The sequence below is a fragment of the Gracilinanus agilis genome, chromosome 2 (assembly GCF_016433145.1).
Source record: "Gracilinanus agilis isolate LMUSP501 chromosome 2, AgileGrace, whole genome shotgun sequence".
Taxonomy (NCBI): domain Eukaryota; kingdom Metazoa; phylum Chordata; class Mammalia; order Didelphimorphia; family Didelphidae; genus Gracilinanus; species Gracilinanus agilis.
The window spans coordinates 155,688,963-155,707,857 of record NC_058131.1 but is presented as its reverse complement, the minus strand read 5'-3'; the positions used below and the strand labels follow the sequence as shown (position 1 = coordinate 155,707,857).

Here is an 18,895-nt window from a genome sequence, read left to right as displayed (position 1 = left end):
TGCTTTATAAAAAAAATTCAGTTTTTATTATGAATGTGAATAGAAATATGTGATTATACTTAGTGAGGGCTCTAGTTCATAGCATTATAATAACTCCCATTTGGAGAGCACTTTATGGTTCATAAAATGCTCTCTTATTGACATTTACTGTCTTACTGATACTGCGAAATTGGTAGGGTAAACAGCATTCCCCCCATTTTAAACAGGTTCAGAGAGGTTTCAGTACCTTCCCCATGGTTAGTCACACCAAAAATAACTATCAGGGAAAGGAGTACAACCTAATCTAATTACAAATCCACATGGTACCATACTACCTTTTGGGACCATTGGAAGAAAATATATTTACTAATATATTTCTCCCACTACCAGCATCATGGGCATTATTTTCACCGGTTTTAAGAAGGAAATACATATTTTTTCCTCTTATATGTAATTTTCCTTCTGCCTCTTGGATAAGCTTCTTTTATGGTTAGCAGTAGAATAGTATTCCTCTGAAGGCTAGGCAGAACCTTTTTAGGAGGTAGAATGATCCTATTTAATACAAGTAAACGAAAGCACTTAGAGTGATTCCTAAGTCAGGTGCAGTAGCACTTCTCACTTCCCCTTTGAGGAACCTCTGAGGTCCATTCCAACACTAATATTCTGTGAGATCACAGTAAAAATGAAGGCTTCAGCCCCTTTTGCATATTTATTGACTCACATTTGGATAGATCAAGAGAAAAGTTCTAAGCTGAATTCATGTCTTCTAAGTAACTTTCTGAAGCTCTATATTCTGAATTTCATTAAAGGTAACAAGATCTTACTTCAAGCGAGCTGATCCATTCTACGATGAACAAGAAAATCATAGTCTCATTGGTGTGGCCAATGTTTTCCTAAGCTCTCTTTTTTATGATGTGAAGTTACAATATGCTGTGCCAATCATCAACCAGAAAGGAGAGGTTGGTTGTATTTTTTTATTACTCCAGTAATATTCCAGAACTAAACACTTGATTTTTTAAAAGAAAATTTTCTTGATATCATTGCTCTTATATCACCTAACTTGTCTCCTGTGTTCATTCTCATCTGACATCCAAGATAGCCATTCTATACATATATATAAAATTGAAAAAAAAATTAAGAAAAAAATAAAATTTTAAGAAAAAGAGGAATAATATAAAAAACAATTAGCAGAACTGATCATTGCACCCTCAAAATATGAAAATATATGCAGGGGTACAATGCTTGTAGATCTGTCACCATTACCTTGGTGAAAGGATTGGATTGGGTAGGGTATCTTCTTATATGTCTTGTTTGGGACCAAAATTGATTTTGTCATTTTGCAATTTACACATTCAATTAATCTGTAGTGGATATTTTCATTTACATTATTGTTGTCATTGTGTATATTGTTTTCTTTGCTCAGTTACAGAGTGAGGAAATATTTTAACAATTCAGATAACTAGAGGACTATTCAGTGCTCATGATTCCACCATGCCAACATTGTTAAGGTGATCACTCCTCATTTCTTGTGTCTGGCTAGTCAAGTTGAAGAAATACTAGTTGGTATTATTAACAAAAATGACGGCAATAACCTTTGCAAATGTCCCACTCCAGTCCCTCATCATTGTGGAAGGTAGCTCTCTGTTCTCAGCTTTTCTGCTATTGGAATGCATTTTCCTTAGGGGCCTATCAAATTGGAAGTTTGTGTGAAATTAGTGCAGGCCCAGCAACATACTCAGTGTATGCCGGGCATCAGCAGACTGAATTAGCTAAATCTGGGATCCTCATCACAGACTGGCTACAAGGTAATGAATTTTTGCCACAGCAACTCATAAAGACCATCTGCTCAGTTGTAAATAGACACATTGTGATCTTTTAGGGTGGAGAAAGTCCCCATATACTCCAGATTATTGATCCTTGGAGGATTGATGAAGGACAACTATTCTGGTTCTTGGCAAACATTGCAAACCTTGGGGTAATCATGATTGCTTTGTATAGAGTATCAGACTTGTTCAATGACTAGTGGAAGCGAGGAAGAGCTATACAAACTCATTTTTTACTGCCTGACCAGTGTAATCTAAAACTTGATATTCATCTATAAGAGGAAAAAAGAGGAGAATCACAGCTCTTTCCTTCTCACATCATTAGGTGGCAGGTCGACTACATGTGGAAGTGGTGCAGATCAGTGGTGCTATTGGAGAACGAATCGCAGGCGGGGATGACAGTGTTGACTTTTCATTTGATAAGGACACACAGGACCACAAACTGGTGTGCATGGTAAGTCCTAGTTTCACTTAAGAAGAATTTTCTTACCCTAATACTGAGTAGGTATGAGGGGAACTTTTATTAAACTACTCTAGTTCATCTTAGGAACATTGAAATAGGAGAAGAGGAAAATTTTGTAAATTTTTTCTTAATGATTTCAGAATTGGTGGTAAATTATTTGTTACAGAGACCTGTCTCAACCATATAGTAATTTTAGAGACATTCTTTTATCACCATGTTATGTCAATCTAGGATATAAATTGATCTAAAATTTTTATATAAAAATAAAACAAAATTTAGGTTTTAACATATGTATCATATAGATTAGGTTTTGTCCTACTGCTTCTCTCAGAAAGTGAAAATAGGTGAATATCAACCCAGCTCTGCTCTTTGTGTTCTTGGCCCAGCCTGTACACTCACTATTCTCCAGATGTACAGTGGTTCTTCCTTCTTATCTATTTATACTTATACTATTCTCTCTAAGCTGAGAATGAAAGCAGAATAGATGGTTACCTATGTTACTAAATTTAAGAAACACCTAGAATGTCACCATACCCCCAGCATATATCACTGATGCCCTAAATCCTAGCACTAGAACTTCATTCCTTTGGAACTTAATATACCCTTTGTTAAAATACATATGCCCTTGAAAAGGTGTGATAACTTAAGCTCTCAGATAAAACTATCTGACAAATAGTTGGGAACTTGGATAATAGATAATAGGCAGCAGTTATGCCAACAGTGAGCCTGGGAGATTTGCATAGCTGTATGCCTAGGACCATAGGATTCAGACCCGAAAGGGACTTTAGACATTGGTTGGTCAAACTTTTTCATTTTAGATGTGGAAACAGAATGAGAATGGTTAAGTGATTTTTGTTAGGGGTCGTTTGGGAGCAGGTCTGGGATTCAAACCCAGCTTTCTCTGTATTTTGTTGTTGAATCACTTCAATCATGTCTGACTCTAGGTGGCCCCATTTGGGAGTGTAAGAATGTAAATTTAGGTTTTATGCTAATATCAGAATTCTATAGTAATATTGTAGTCACCGATTTAAAGATATTATAACAAGTCAAAAATGACCTTTAATAGCTTTATTTACAAAGTGGTAAAAAGAGTGAAAATGGAAAAAGGTAGCTAAAGAGACAGGTTTTAATAAGCCTACTAGCTCTTTTCTGGTGAAGTGAGGTTCAGCCCCACAGGGGCTTCCCCAGGCCCAGTGGTGTCTTCAGCTAGAGTTCCACCGACATAGCCTCCTCGTAAAGCCAAGGCAGGGATCTCCAGACCCAATCTCTCAAGAATTTAGGAAAGAAAGTCAGGTGCTCACCCACTCAAGACAAACTCCAGAGAAGACCGAAGGTCAAGTCCCAAGGGGAATTCCTCCAACACTGAAGTCCAAAGGGTAAGTTCCAGGAGCACTCCTCCAAGAAGCAGTCCAAGAGTCAAAGTCCAAGATCAAAGGTGAAGATCCAAACTGAAGCTTCCCTAGTCAGGAAGTTCAGAGCTTTTTTTTTAGTCCTTTTTCCACAACACTTCCTGTCCCTTCTTCCACTTTATGGGAACCAATTGCAGTCTTTCAGTTTGCCTAGCGCTGCCCAAGGGGTGAGGCAGTGGCCTCTGGAATTGTCACTCACTTTAGTAAGTGATTTGGAACTCTCTTACTTAGTGTTAAGTAGGGTGTTTAAGTTTTTGACTGATTAATTTAAAAATTGCTGATTGATAGACAAAGAAAGTTTGATTCACTCTTCACAGGGGTTTCTTGGCCAAGATATTTGAGTGTTTTGCTGTTTCCTTCTCCAGCACATTTTACAGAATGAGAAACTCCTAGTCAATGTTTGAGGCCATATTTAAAATCAAGGAGATGAATCTTCCTAATTCTAAGTCCAGTACTCTATCCATTGTGCCACCTAGCTGCCCATAAGCTCCATGTACCAGATACTTCCTTACCCTTATTTTTCAGTAAGTGTTTGTTGAACTCAATTGCCTGACTTTCTGGGTTCCACCAAATAGGGAAAGCTAAAACTGCCAGGAACTAAGGTCCAGAGCAGGGGTTGGCAACATATGGCTCTTGAGCCATATCTGGCTCCACCTCCCGATCGGCTGGTCGGGGCAGGGCCCCAGGATGTGCCCCAGGGGGCCCTTCAGCCTCTGCCCCATATTCCAGCGCCTTCCACCTCCATCATCCTCCTTCTGCAGGCATTTATGCCTCTCACGGCCAAAAAGGTTGCCGGCCATTGGTCCAAAGCCTTGGGGGGCAACTAGGACTGGGAAAAAAAGTTGCCCTAGTTAAGGAAAATTAAAGGGTCAGAGCTTTGGATAAGGGTAGAGTTCTGGTCAAGCAGAACAGAAAGGTGAGAGAGGGAAGGCAGAAGCCTGCTGGGGAACAGCTTAATTATTTTCTGAGTATGAAAAGGAACTCTCAACAAACCAGGACCTTCCTTGTAGATAGTGAAGAATAAGGAACCTTCCTGATGCATGGGGCATCCTGGAGACCAACTTTAGACCAGGAAATTCCCCTTTTCTTGCCTCATAACTAGTCCTCATAACCTCATGGGGTATCTGGAAAGGGAAGTAGGGGATGTGGGGCACACCTTGTGGTGGAATCTTGTGTCCCCTTCATGAGGAAACTTTCCTGTTCCCTGAAATTTTTTCTTCAAAATTGATGCTAGAAATCTAGGAGTTGGGCAAGAGGGCCAAAAATGAAAACCATTAGTGAAAAAGACTCACCCAACAAAATAGAATAAAGTTACCCTAAGGTGATTACTGAATTTATACAGAAACAAAAAAGCAGCTTTTAAAGCTCATTAATTCATAACTGATATTTCCCAGGGAATTTGGCTAGAGTAATGAGATGGCTAAATAGAGAGGAAGGGTGGTGCCCTAGAAAAAATGCTGAATTTGGATTCAGAGGATCTAGGTTCAAATTCTGGTTCTGTATATCTTGTGGATCTCTGTAATTTGCCTTTGATATGGTTCTTAGGCCTTGTCCCAAGTGCAAATATGACTCTGGTTCTATGTATGTATATCATAGGCCATCAATAAATAATTGTTGAATAAATGGTGAGGAGACAGTCAATTTATGGGAATATTTTTTCCCTTCCATTAATAGCCTTACCCTTGCACCCTGGTGGTCAATGTTGAGATATCCCTGGTGTATGGGTCAGGATTGGGGCTGGGGAAAGAGAAGAAGTAACAAGTAACAAATAACAACTGTTTTTCAGGATGTGAAGAAACAGGTACAAACAGACCTGGGCAAATAGATTCAAACATTCTGAGGGAAAAGGTGTCTGAGTGATTGACCTGGCTGAAGGAGTTCAGTAGTTCAGTTCATTTATGGCCTCTCTCAACATGCCTGCCTCCTTCAGTCCTTGACATGCCCTCTTTTGGCTGTTTCAGATGGGCTCACAAAGTGCCAAGGAAGGACATAGTCACAAATGAAACAGCCCTTTCTTTTGGATATCTTTAGAATGCATCTGTTAGTGATGTCTACTCACTGTAGAATACTGAAGAAGAATCAGCTGTAGCCAGCAGAGTGGAAATAAACACAAAGTCAGCATTGATGCATCGAACAGTGGAATTATATCTTGAATAACATGAATTCTCAGCTTATTTCTATATAATGAAAAGGGAAGAAGAGAACTAAAGTGAATGAGGGTTACAGGTCCACCATAGGACATTGTTCTTATTCTAAAATATGCAATAAAACAATTTGTAGAATAGATCTTATAGGACTTTTCACTTTTAGCCTGCACCTACAGAAAGTTCTGTGCTATCCTGACACCTTCTGGAGACTTTTATAATTGCATCTAAAGAGTTTAAGATAAAATACTCTTAATTTTTGGATTTGCAAATTGGAGTTTGCCCTGTAAAGTTAGATGTAAAGAAAAATTTTTCTCATAGGTGTTATTTTTAAAACTGGAAATGTAGTTCCATTAAAAGAATTTTTGCCTGTGCAATATTTCAGAATAATTCACTTTATTAAACACAGCAAATCTGTGCAAAGAAATAATGGGGAAATGATCATTTTCCTCTTAAAGTTAACAGTTGTTTAGAGAATGAATGAATACCTGAAACTGATGACTCCTTAAGTAGGTGCTGATATTGCTCTGTGTAGGACATCATTAGATTCAACCTATAATAGCTTGTTAAGGTTCTGTTACTGTTACAGAAACACTGAAAAAGCTTCATCCAAAGTGGAAACTTCTGAATAACTTAGCTTACATGACGCCGCTACATCATGATTTCTTTCTCATAAAGCTTCATTGTTTAGGAATCTCAGAGTTTGGAAGGGACCTTGGAACTCCCCTAGTTCTGAACAGAGTAACCAGTTTGGGTAGCCTATGGCATGCTCCCCTTCCCCACATGCCTGAGAACTTTTCTCCTATCATCTGCCCCTCTGCCCAGCAGCCATTGGTAGTGCTTCCTCCCTCCCCTGTCTGGGGTAAGGTAGGGCTCACATGCAGAGCGAGGGTTACATTTTGGGCATTCAGTCTCTAAAATGTTCACCATTACTCCTTTATAGCATCTCCTATAAGAGGTCATCCAGCTTCTTCCTCAGGGATTTGAATCCAATTTTGTGCCATGGACCTCTTTGGCAGTCTGATGAAGCCTGTGGACTTCTTCTTAGATGTTTTTAAGTAATTGGAGGAAATTCTCAATATCAGAAGTTAGTGCGAATAAGAACACAATTGTTTTTCCCATCCAAATCCATGGACTCCACATTTAGAACTTCTAATAGTTAGGGGAGGGGTTTAGAGAGGAAATCCAATTTTTCCTCAGTCAGAACAGAATAACTTTTCAATAGTTCCAATTGTTAGAAATATCTTCCATAGTATTGATTGACATTGGCCTTTCTGCAACTTTTACCTACTTCTAATAGGTCTGTCCTCTGGCGGAAAGTAATATAGATCTTTTACATAAAAGTACTTCTAATGCTAGAAGAAAGCAATCTTGATCTTGCCAATTTTTTCTCTTCAGGTTAGACATCTCCAGTTCCTTCCATTAATCATCTTCCTGCTTGTTTTTCAGGCTGCTTACTGTCTTTCCTACAGTCATTAGGACACATTCAGTTTTTGCAAATTCCCTTCTTAAAATGTGATGTCTGTGATCAAACCCAATAATCCTTGTAGTCTGGCCTCTGACATTTCTCTTCTAAAATTATTTTATTTCTAGTATAACAGATTTTAATGGCTGAATCCAGAAACCTATAAGCTTAGTTTTCTATGAATCCATGTCCTTTCTCAACTCTTCCATAAGTTTTAATAATAATACTCCACTTTTATATAGTTTTTAATCGTTCATAAAGTTTATTCTCCACACTCTCCTTCTGAGGTATGTCATACAACTGTTATTCTCATTTTGGAAACTGCTAACTATTCCATAGTCCCTTCATGTATACTTCATGAATTCAAACAAGCCATTTGCCATGGCTGAAATATACTCCCTTTTCATCCTTTCCTATTAACATCTTCCTTCAGTTGACATTTTCCTTCAGTGTTCTGCTTAGGTGGCAACCTCTCAATATCTCCATTGCCAGTTGAAAGTTATTTTCTTCTCAAATTTTTATTGAGCACTGTCTGGTGTTTGTGTGTGTGTGTGTGTGTGTGTGTGTGTGTGTGTGTGTGTGTGTGTTTGTCTGCCAAGTTTTATTTTATTTTATGTTTATATCTATGTGTCAAGTCCATTATGTAGATTTTAGACCCCTTTAGATAAGAGGCTAGTAGTGGTAGATACAGTCATTTCAAATAGAGAGTTTGGAGAATCATTTAAAGCAAGAAGGGAATCTTAGAGGTCATTCAATCCTACCTCCTCATTTCTAGGCAAAAGTAATCTTTGATTATATTATTCGGTCCTAGGAAGCTCAATCAAATTTTTGTGTAAAAGAATTGTGTGAAAACCCTATCCATTACAACATAAAATGCTAATATCAGGCTCTCTCCTCTACTGTTGGCTGCCTTCTTTGACCATCACAGTCATAGTTGGGAAACTGTGTACTAGGTGTTACCTTGGTCATTTGTTTCCTCCCATTTTTGACACATACATATAACAAACACATTTTCCAAGTTTGAGGTTTCTATATGAGTTCCTTTTTTATTTAAAATTTTTAAAATCTGACTTTTTTCAATGAATGAACCTCCATCTTTTCTTCTCCTCACCATCCCCTTTTTGAAAAAGAAAGAAAAACAAAACTATTAATGTGCATAATTGAACAGAATCAGTTGCCTCATTGATCATGTCAGAGAAAAAAATGTCTCAATCTCTGCTGTTAGTCCAACCTGTCTCTGTGAAAAGATAGGGAGCATATTTCATCATGCATTGCATTGATGAATCATGGTTGGTTGTATTGTTCAGAGTTCTTAAGTTTTTCAAAATTGTTTTGTCGTTATAGTATTATTACTATTTATGAGTTCTTTTTCTGGTTCTGCTCAATTCACTTTGTATCATTTCATATAAGTCAGTCTGGTTTCTCTTCATCATTACTATTAGTATTCCATCTAATTCACCTATCATAATTTGTTCAACCATTCCCCAGTTGATGGGTAACCCCTTAGTTTCCAGTTTTTTCTACCACAGGAAGAGCTTTAGTGTTTTTTGTGTTTATATTACTCCTATGTAGGTTTGTTCAAAACATGTTTAAATATAAATATGTATCTTAAATTTTTGTGTGTTACGTTTTTGTGACTTCTATTTCACTGAAAAGCAAACGTGAAAAACTGTATTTTAAAGCATTAAAATGTAGTATGTAGTATTTTTACTTTTTCAAAGTAAATTCACATTTCCACTCACATCTTCACAAAAATCCTACTGCATAGGTATCATCAGGAGACTCCTCTTTTAACATAGATACTTACAGGTTAAGTTATTTACCCTAGGCAGAGTAGCAACTAATTATTTAGATATCATCAACTGAAACCCAAGTTTCCTGAGTCCTGTTCCTCTGCTTTTACTATTATCCCACAGTGTTACGGGTTAACTAGAGGAACATTTTTGATTTTTGTTTTTAAAACCCCTTACCAGAATTCTGTCTTAGTACCAGTTCTGAAACAGAAGAGGGCCAAGGACAAGCCAATCAGAGTTAAGTTACTTGCCAAGGGGTCACAAAGCTAGGAAGTGTCTGAGTTCAGATTTAGAGGAAAGCTCTTTTAATACTTAAGTTCCCTATTTTCTTGCTTTGCTTTTTGCCTTGACTTTACTAATTTTGAAAAATTCTTTCTTCCTTCAGGTCAAAATACTTCAAGCTACAGGTTTGCCACAACATCTCTCCAACTTTGTGTTCTGCAAATATACCTTCTGGGATCAGCAGGAACCAGTCACTGTTGCACCTGAAGTTGATACTTCATCTTCTCCTGTCAGCAAAGAGCCTCAGTGCATGGTGGTCTTCGATCACTGCAATGTAATTTTTGTTTTTTAGACTTGTTTGATTTTAAGACTACTGAGAGAGAAACTTCTTAGAAATAACTTGCCACCAGCATGTTAAAAGGTCCCTCAAAAGAGAAATTGTATCATTTTTAATCACCTATTTTGACATTTAACACACTTTGTTATTAGTAAATTCTTACTTCTTTAAATATGTCATACCAGCAGTTCTCAAAATGTGGTGCAAGGACCCCTGAGAATCCCAAGACACTTTGACTAGTTCCATGGGGGCAAAATTATTTTCATAATAATATTAAGATACCCTAATTTACAGTATGGTAAGTATCAGTAGATATACCCCAAATACACAAAAGGTTTTGGGGTGATGCCTTCCTCAATAATTTTTATGAGTGGTAAGACCAAAAAGTCTGAGAACTACTCTCTTACATTTTATCTTAGAGAGGCAGCACAATCAATAAAATATTGGTTTTGGTGTTCAAGCCATACCTCTGACATTTCTTACCTCTAGCATATTCCTTAGTCTCAAGACCTGGAGGCCATTTGGGAATTGCTCTTGACTGTTTGCTTCTATAATGATAAAACATTATGTCTTTCTCTGTTATTCTACTTTGTACTGAAGAATGCATTATGGATCAGGCATGAGCAATAATAGGGGTTTTGGGAGAACGATCCTTCTTTTTCATTAATCAGCCTTTTTTGTTCCTTGTAGGAGTTTTCTTTCCACATCTCTGAAGATTTTATTGAATATCTTTCTGAAGGGGCTTTGGCAATTGAAGTATATGGCCACAAGATGACTGATCCTCGAAAAAACCCAGCCCTTTGGGATTTGGGAATTATCCAAGCCAAAACACGGAGTCTCCGTGATAGGTGATTTTCAAATGTCTTATTCCATTAAAAAAAAAACCCACAATATTTTAAGTTCTTCATTGAAGGCCAATATTACTATTTCTGATGATCATCATTCAGTGAAGAATCATCAGTGTAGCCCATCATTTAAAATGGAACTAGTACTAAAACAGTGTAATTAAGATGCTGTAGTGGGACAGGATATTCAGAAAAACTTAATCTATTTTAGTCATGATTAAGATCCTCCACAGAAATTTAATCTTCCTAAAGGAAATAAGCTTTAAAGAACAATTGGGAGAAAGTTAAATGAGCAGGTGTTTCCGATGGAGTGGTTAATGGTTTAAGGTTGGCTGGGGAACTTCTTGGGAATTGTTTTGTAATTAACAGACCTCTTAAGAGAGCACTGCCACTCTTGCAGTTGGTTTCAGTGTTAACTAGTTGATCTTTATTTGGAAACCTCTTACTGTTATGTATTCAATCAACTTGTGTGAAAAGTGCCAGATTTGATTGTTGATCAGAACTCATAAGAAGGTTTCAAAAGAAATTTATGCTTCAGTATAGCTGGTTATCATTGAGTAAATTCAGTACTGAAAGCACCATATCTTTTGGGGGCATTTCAGGAAGTATGATTTTGTGATTATAAACTAGAAGTCACTCTATAGATTTGTTTCTGACTCTCTTAATTCAGTTTTCAGTTCAACAAAAAGTTACTACTAATCACTACATTTTGTGCAAAACTGTTGCATACTGAAAATATAAAGACAAAAACCCAAGATTTCTTGCCCTTAAGGAATTTATTTTCTACTGGGGTTTTGACATGCCCATAAAAGGAATTTCTAGTGGGACAGAGTATCTAGCATTATCAAGAAAATTATCTTACATAAAGGTGAACTAAGAAAGCTAGGAATTCTATAAAGTGGAAATGCATTCCATACGTGGAGCACCATTTGTGTAAGGGACAGAGATGATAGATGGAATGTCCTATATAGGAACAAGCTAACAGGGCACTTCGATCAGGACAGAGTTCTTATGAAGTAAATAATATGAAATAAGACTAGAAAGGTATTTGAGAACAAGATTGTAGAGAACTTTAAATAAATGAACATTTAGGATTTTATTCTGGAGGAAATGGGGAATCATTAACATTTTTTGTTTTATGGCAGACTTAGTCTGATCTGTGTTTCATGAATATCATTTTGGCAACTTGTGTAGAAGATAGATTGGAAAAGGTAAAAACTAAAGACAAGAAGATCTATTACGAGACTATTACAATAGTCTAAGAAAGCAGTGATGAATTGAATTGAGTAGACAGTATATGCTGAGAAAAGGGGAGAAATGGGAGAAATGTTGACATTTGATTGAATGTAGAAATTGAGGGGGAGGGAAAAGTCAAGAATGAGTCCAAAGTTGTTGACTTTGTGACTTTGGTCAGATAATTTAGTTGATTTAGTTTCATATGTTACTTATTCCTATTAATCTTATTTTTGAGTGACTTTTGAAGTAGGTAGTTATTCTGTCTTCCCTGAAAAATAACTGAAAGCGCAAGTTTAAGCCTTTTAAAAATGACTGCTTTACATCCATTTGTTAGCAACTCAGGGATCCTTTTTTGTTGAGGTTCTAATTTGGATGGAGCCACTTCCAATGTGAGTTAAAATGAGTTCAACTGTGAAACTATCTTCTTCCTTTACTTGAGTGTATGGGTCCTCCTAGTAATTAATAAATATCATTGATAAGTTGTTCATTGAAAGAATAGTTAAGCTCTTTGAGCCATGAAGTTACCCACCCAGATTTCGTGACAACTTAAAAAGTGTCCATTTTCAACTATAAACACTTTCATCCTGCAATTCTAGGATTTACTTTCAAATAAGACCTTGGAACTCTAACTTCCTGCTTTTAAAGATTAATCTATTGATTCGTTGTGACATTAACTGACCAAAGAACATGCAGGCAGAGGTAGGATTAAAACTCAAGATTCCAGGATGCCAAATTACTTTTTTCATTATATGATACTGACTTCTTTGCAACATTCTCCAAAATGCCAGGTTATATTTTGCCAAATTGTATGTCCTATGGAATATTAGTGTTATTGCAAGTCTCCATACTTAAATGTAAGTCTATATGATTTTGTTTCAAATAATTATTTTTTAATAATATGACTATTGTATGGATGTTTATAGATTTTTCTTTTAGACAATAATATAACTATCTGCTTAGATAAAACATTTTGTAAAATAAAGATCTGATTTTAAAGCTCTTAAATTTTTACTAGGTGGAGTGAAGTCACTAGAAAAGTAGAATTCTGGGTTCAAATTCTGGAACAGAATGAAAATGGGGAATACTGTCCAGTGGAAGTGATTCCTGCAAAAGACGTGCAGACAGGAGGTATTTTCCAGCTACGGCAGGTAAGAGGATTGGAATCAGATCAACAGAAAAGTTAATAATGCCTTCTTTGCCAAAGCAAATATCTCTTTCAGACTTCATCTCATTTTAACTGAGTTGATTAATATTATTAGATGAAAAATTTGAAAAAGAAAGCCAGTTAATCAGTAAACATTTATTAAGCACCTTCTATGTGCTAGACACTGTGCTAAGAACTAAGGATTCAAAAAAGAAGCAAAAGACAGTCCCTGCCCTCAAGGAACTTATAATCTAATGCTTAAATCTGGCTAAACTTTTTCTCTTTAGTTGATGTACTTCTATTCTATATTGCTTTGTTTTTTTATTCATAAGGTCTTCTATTTACTCCCATTTATTGAGTTATTACATGCTATTTACTGAAAAGGCATAATAAGAAAGAAGATATTTTCCCTTGCCTTCAAGGAGATTACAGCCTAATTGCCTAGAGCAAATAATTAACAATACTAACAGGAGTAAAATATTATAGTGGAATAACTGGGAATAATTAGTCTGTTGCCATTGTTGGCAAGGAGAGTCACAAGATACTATTAAAAGCAATATGCATATAAGGTTAGGAAATAAGCTTTCTGTCCACATTTGCATTAGGGAGATTTTTATTAAAACATTTTATCATGTTCTGGTAACCACACTGAGAAACGGAGCAGGTCTGGAAAAGTAGAGATGAAAATGATTCAATAAGTGGAGAATGCACCTTAGGAAAAAAGATTAAAGGGAAGAAAAGAACACCTCAATGAATATAAATGGTTTGTGCGAAGAAAGATGTTCAGGGAGTAATTTTTTTGTATGCTCTTTAAAACCTAAACAGGAGATAATGGACTTTAATTAAAGCAAACTGTGTTTGAATTGGGCATCAGGTAGAATTTGTGTACTATGAGTCTATAGAATCTCAGGACTTTAGAACTATAAGAAATCTAGTTAAACGCCATTATTTTATTAAGAAAGGAACTAAGGTTAAAGAATTAAAGATTTTCTAGAAGAGAGTCTTCAGCTGGTTGTCCTGGACCTATTAGATATAGGTACCTTAAATTAAGGCAGGACTTATCACCTCTAGCTCTTAGAGTCTATAGAAGAATAGTAGGCAGATATCTCTTGAGTGAAACTTCATGTTTACTCTGGGTTTAGTTTTTAAATAACTGGTGAAAACAGACAAGCAAAGAAGGGCAGACTTTCAGAAAGAAGTTTTCAATTTCAAATTAGCATGAATTAAACATGGCAAGGCTGCAGGCAGTTGTGTGGGTAAAGGGGAGGAAATAGAAAGTATTGGATATTAACGGAAGGGATAGGAGTGGAGTATGTTGGCCACTTGGAAGAGCACTGAATGCTGGACTAAAGATCTGTAAAGATTTAAATTTGATAAAATAGAAAATAGTGAACCATTTAAGCTTTTTTTACTGGTGAGTAGGATAAAGAAAACTTTGTTTGAAAAAGATTGTTCCAGTAAATATATATAGAATTGATTGGATCAGAAAATGATTGGAGACAGTAGCTTTCATTTGGGCATTAGAATATTATTGTTTTTAAATTGAATTTCCTTTTTCTTTTTTTTTATCATCATGCAAAACATACTTTCATGTTGGTCATTGTTTTAAGAGCATAGTCATACATAACCAAAACCCCAAAATAAAACCATAAATTCACTGATGTGAAAGATGACTCCAATAGATCTTTCTCTGGAGGTGGATAGTCATAAGACTTTCAGGATTGTCCTGGATGATTACATTGCTGAGAGTAGCCAAGTTTTCACAGATAATTATTGCATAATATTGCTGTTATTGTATAACAGTGTTCTCCCAGTTCTGCTTATTTCTCTCTGCATCAGGTCTTGCAGATCTTTCCAGCTTTTTCTGAAATCATCTTGCTTCTCATTTCTTGTAGCACAATAATATTCCATTACCAACATGTACCCCAAGTTGTTCAGCCATTCCCAAATTGATGGACATCCCCATAATTTCCAATTCTTTGCACTACAAAAAGAGCTACTAGAAATATTTTTGTACAAATAAGTCCTTTTCCCTTTTTTATTATCTCTTTGGGATACAGATCCATTAGTGGTATTACTGGATCAAAAGTTATATGCATAGTTTTATAGCTTTTTGGGTATAGTTCCAAATTGCCTTCCAGAACGGGTGGACCAGTTCACAACTCCACCAACAGTACGTTAGTGTTCCAGTTTTGCCACCTTCCCTCCAACATTTACCACTTTCCTTTATTGCCATATTGGCCAATCTGATAGGTGTGAGGTGGTCCCTCAGAGTTGTTTTAATTCGCATTTCTCTAATCAAGATCAATTTAGAATATTTTCATCTGAAAATTGCTTGTTCATATCCTTTGACCATTTGTCCAATTGGGGAATAACTTGTATTCTTACAAATTTGACTTAGTTCTTTTTTGAGAAATCTGATTTGAGAAATCAGACCTTTATCAGAGACATTTGTTATAAAATTTTTTTTACTAGTTTGTTGTTTCCCTTATAATCTTGGTTAGATTAGTTTTGTTTGTACAAAAGCTTTTTAATCAAATTATTCATTTTATATCTTATAATATTCTCTATCTCTTATTTGTTCATAAATCCTTCCCTTCTCCAAAGATCTGCCTGGTAAACTACTTTGTGTTCCCCTAATTTAGTTGTGGTATTACTCTTTATATCTAAATCATATATCATTTTTACCTTATTTGGTATAGGGTGTGAGATATTGGTTTACACCTAGATTCTGCCATATAATGTTTTCCAGTTTTCCCAGCAGTTTTTGTTCAAGAGTGAGTTCTTATTCCAAACGGGATAGAATATTATTTAAGAGAACTAGCTAATCTTTAAATTTAACCTCATAGATGGCAGGTGTGGGTCCTTATGTTACATCCCTTGGTGCTTCTAATGAGTTTGGTATAGTAGAGTAATTACCAGGAGATGATGCAGACTTGAACTATGGTACTAGCTGTGAACAGGTATGATTTTAAAGTTTAAATCTCCAAAAGACTTCCTCAATCAAGTATTTTATTAAATACTGTGTGCTGGCTGCTGTGCTAGATGAATGAATGAAATAATCCAGTCTTGCCAAGGAGTTTAACATCATAATGAGGGTGACAAATATATATATTTAAGTCCATACAGAATCAATACAACAAGAATAAATACAAATATGACAGAGTATTTACATATAAGCTTCTTTGGCAGGGAGAGCGCTAGACCTTGGGGGAGGAATATGAAGAACTTCTTGTAAGAAGTGGTTCTTAAACCACTGTGATCCCCCTACAGGAAGAGGGGACCACTGTGAGTGCATGGCCCAGGGGAGGAGGGCAGGGCACAACCCCAGATGCTGAGGTCGGAGGTGAAATATTCTTTGTGAGTATGCAGAGGCCATTTGAGCATGCAGAGTGGGGAAGTAATGTCCAGTAAAACCAGAAAGAGTTGGGGCAACGTTGTAAAGGGCTTTAAAAAACAAACAGAAAAGTTTAGATCTAGAAGTATAGAGTCTAAAGCTAGATAGCTTAATAGAATTCACATCTCATTCAGAGCACTTAGTAGCTAATTTTGACTTTTGTTTAAATGTTGTTTAGAGGATTCTTAAATTGAAAATTGTTCAGTTTCTAGTTTTGATAAATACAATTTTGCCTCATTTGGGAATTGAGCTTTTAAGTTGAATCCATGTATTAAGGTCTGAAAATCTATAATTTTATATGCAGTGTAGGGAAGAAAACTCGCCTTGCCTCAAATTTTTTAATTAAAATGGAATTTAACTTCTTGTAGTAAGTCATTTTTTGTTTATCTAAACTTTCCTCTCCCCTCTCACCCACCTTCTCAAACTCCAACAACACACTACCATTAGAGCTCTTTGAATATGAACCAAACTATTTGAGGCCATTATCAAATTTTATTTTCTTAGAGGTTTTTTTAGCAGAGAATTTGATATAATATATATGGATAAATATTAAATCAAGAGTCATCTGTGTCCCATCTGTCCAAATCAAGCTTGGTAGGATCAATCAGTGCCTGACTTGATTTTCATGATAAGACAAAGCCCCAGGCAACTAAAGAACTGTTGGAGAGGGAGGAGGCCAGCTTACTTGAAATTGTAGACTCATATGTTTTCTTCTCATTTCTATTTTGAGGTTTCTAAAATTATAAACTAATTTTGAAGAGTATAATTTTGAATGTTTTCTTTCAAGATCTTGTTTCTTGGAAAATATGCACAAATCTCACAGTATTAGCTCTACATACTAAGAACTTTTTCCTGAAGTGAGTTGCTTTTCTTCATTGACTGTACGTGCTACACCCTCATTTTTAAAGGATATAGTTTTTACTTTTTGAAATGTTCAGTGATCCAAAACCAGTAGAGCCTTCTGAACTTCTACCTGTAGAGGTCTCTCCATACTAAGCCTTTGATGATCTAGGATTCCTGATTTTTAAATTGTTTCTGACATAGGGGCAGTCACGGCGAATTCAGGTTGAAGTGAAGTCTGTGCAGGAGTCTGGAACTTTGCCACTAATGGAGGAATCCATAATGTCTGTTGGTGTAGGATGTGTAAAAATAAGACCTATACGATCCCCAAAGAGTCATGAAATTTTCCATGTAAGTGCCATTGTGTTTTAATGTTCTTGTTGGGAAAATATTCAAGAAATGAAAGTCAAGGTCATTATTAGAACAGCCTAGAAAACTTACCTTCTGAGGATGGTTCTATCTAGTATTTCTTCTTATTTTCCTTTACCGTCATTTCAGTTTGTTGCATTTTGATGAAATCAGTTTGCTAGACTATTGGGACCCACCAGGAATGGTGGCAAGATGAGAGTTAAAATATCTCAGCTGCTAGAATGCCTATAGTTTCTAATAGTGATTAGGCTTGTCAGATCTCCCCAACCCAGTGCATCAACCTCCTACTGGATTATTCAAACTAATTGTCAGTAGGCACTTAATTTCCTCTAGTGGGTAAGGATATAAACTCAGCAGGGAAAATACTATACAAGTTTCTGGAGAATGCCTGATAAGAGTTCCTTACCTTCTTGTTAGAAGCTCAGGCATTTAATTCAAAGCTTCAGGAAACAAAACAAAACAAAAAAATATCCCCAAACCTTAAGGACCAAAGAGAAAAGTATAAATTAATCAAATTAGAAAAATTCATTAATTTAACTTTAAAAAGAGATAAAATATGTGAAAGGATTTCAGAATCAAGTTATGGAATGAGAAAATGATGACCCAATGTTAGAGCAACACTAGGCAAAGTCTACCCAAGTTTAATTTTTGATGACAGAGTGGAAATTGAATAATAGCTTATCTTTAATGAGTCACCTGTCTGCCTGAGTTGTCAAAATGAATGAGGGAGCCTGTGTCAGAGCAAACTAAGGTCCTATAGTGGTTGAAAAGAGACTGCTACATACAGTTCCTTTCACAACTATGAAAAAGTGTTGGGGAAGTGGTGACTTGGACATTTTACAACCATGTTGTCCTCTATGCAGAATCAGCACTAGTCATGACGGCCCCATAAGGACCTTCCTTCTGTCCCCAGGCTCTCTAGCCTTCCCTGTTCCCTTAATGCCCAAGGGAGTGGCTTCTCTCCCTACTTGCTATTCAGATGAGTGGGTGGGAGGTGTCTGAAATAAGATGTGCTTTAAAAGATAGAATTAATTTTAGGACATTCAACCTTTTTAAAATTTTGAAAACCTTTTTACCTCAGTGGTTTGGGCATAAATTCACAATTCACGGTCATAACCACCCCCCCTTTTCCTTATAACTTCTATCAATTTAGTTGAATTTGGCAAGTGCATTTCAGCTAAAAGATAGGTTTGCAAAAACAGCTTGGCAACACATATTTTAAGTGGAGTAGAAACTAAGATACTCATATTTTTCATACCTTATTAAATAACTTGACTTTTTAATCCTCATGGATTAAAAATCCATCTTAGGCCATAAATAATGCATTATTTTATAGGTAAGACACATTTCAGTTACCGAAATTTTTTTTCACTTTTTTTCAGGAAGAACAAGATGACATGGACAGCTACCAGGTAAACTTTTTACTCAC

At 36.1% G+C, this 18,895-nt stretch overlaps 1 protein-coding gene across 1 annotated transcript in view; it reads left to right on the top strand.

Moving 5' to 3' along the window:
• KIF13B (kinesin family member 13B) overlaps window positions 1-18,895 on the top strand; it is a 280,794-nt gene that overhangs the window by 189,356 nt on the left and 72,543 nt on the right. The window contains 7 exon segments of the mRNA XM_044663470.1: window positions 789-938; window positions 2,128-2,256; window positions 9,462-9,632; window positions 10,326-10,483; window positions 12,732-12,864; window positions 17,302-17,448; window positions 18,849-18,878. Coding sequence (XP_044519405.1) covers window positions 789-938; window positions 2,128-2,256; window positions 9,462-9,632; window positions 10,326-10,483; window positions 12,732-12,864; window positions 17,302-17,448; window positions 18,849-18,878 — 918 coding nt within the window.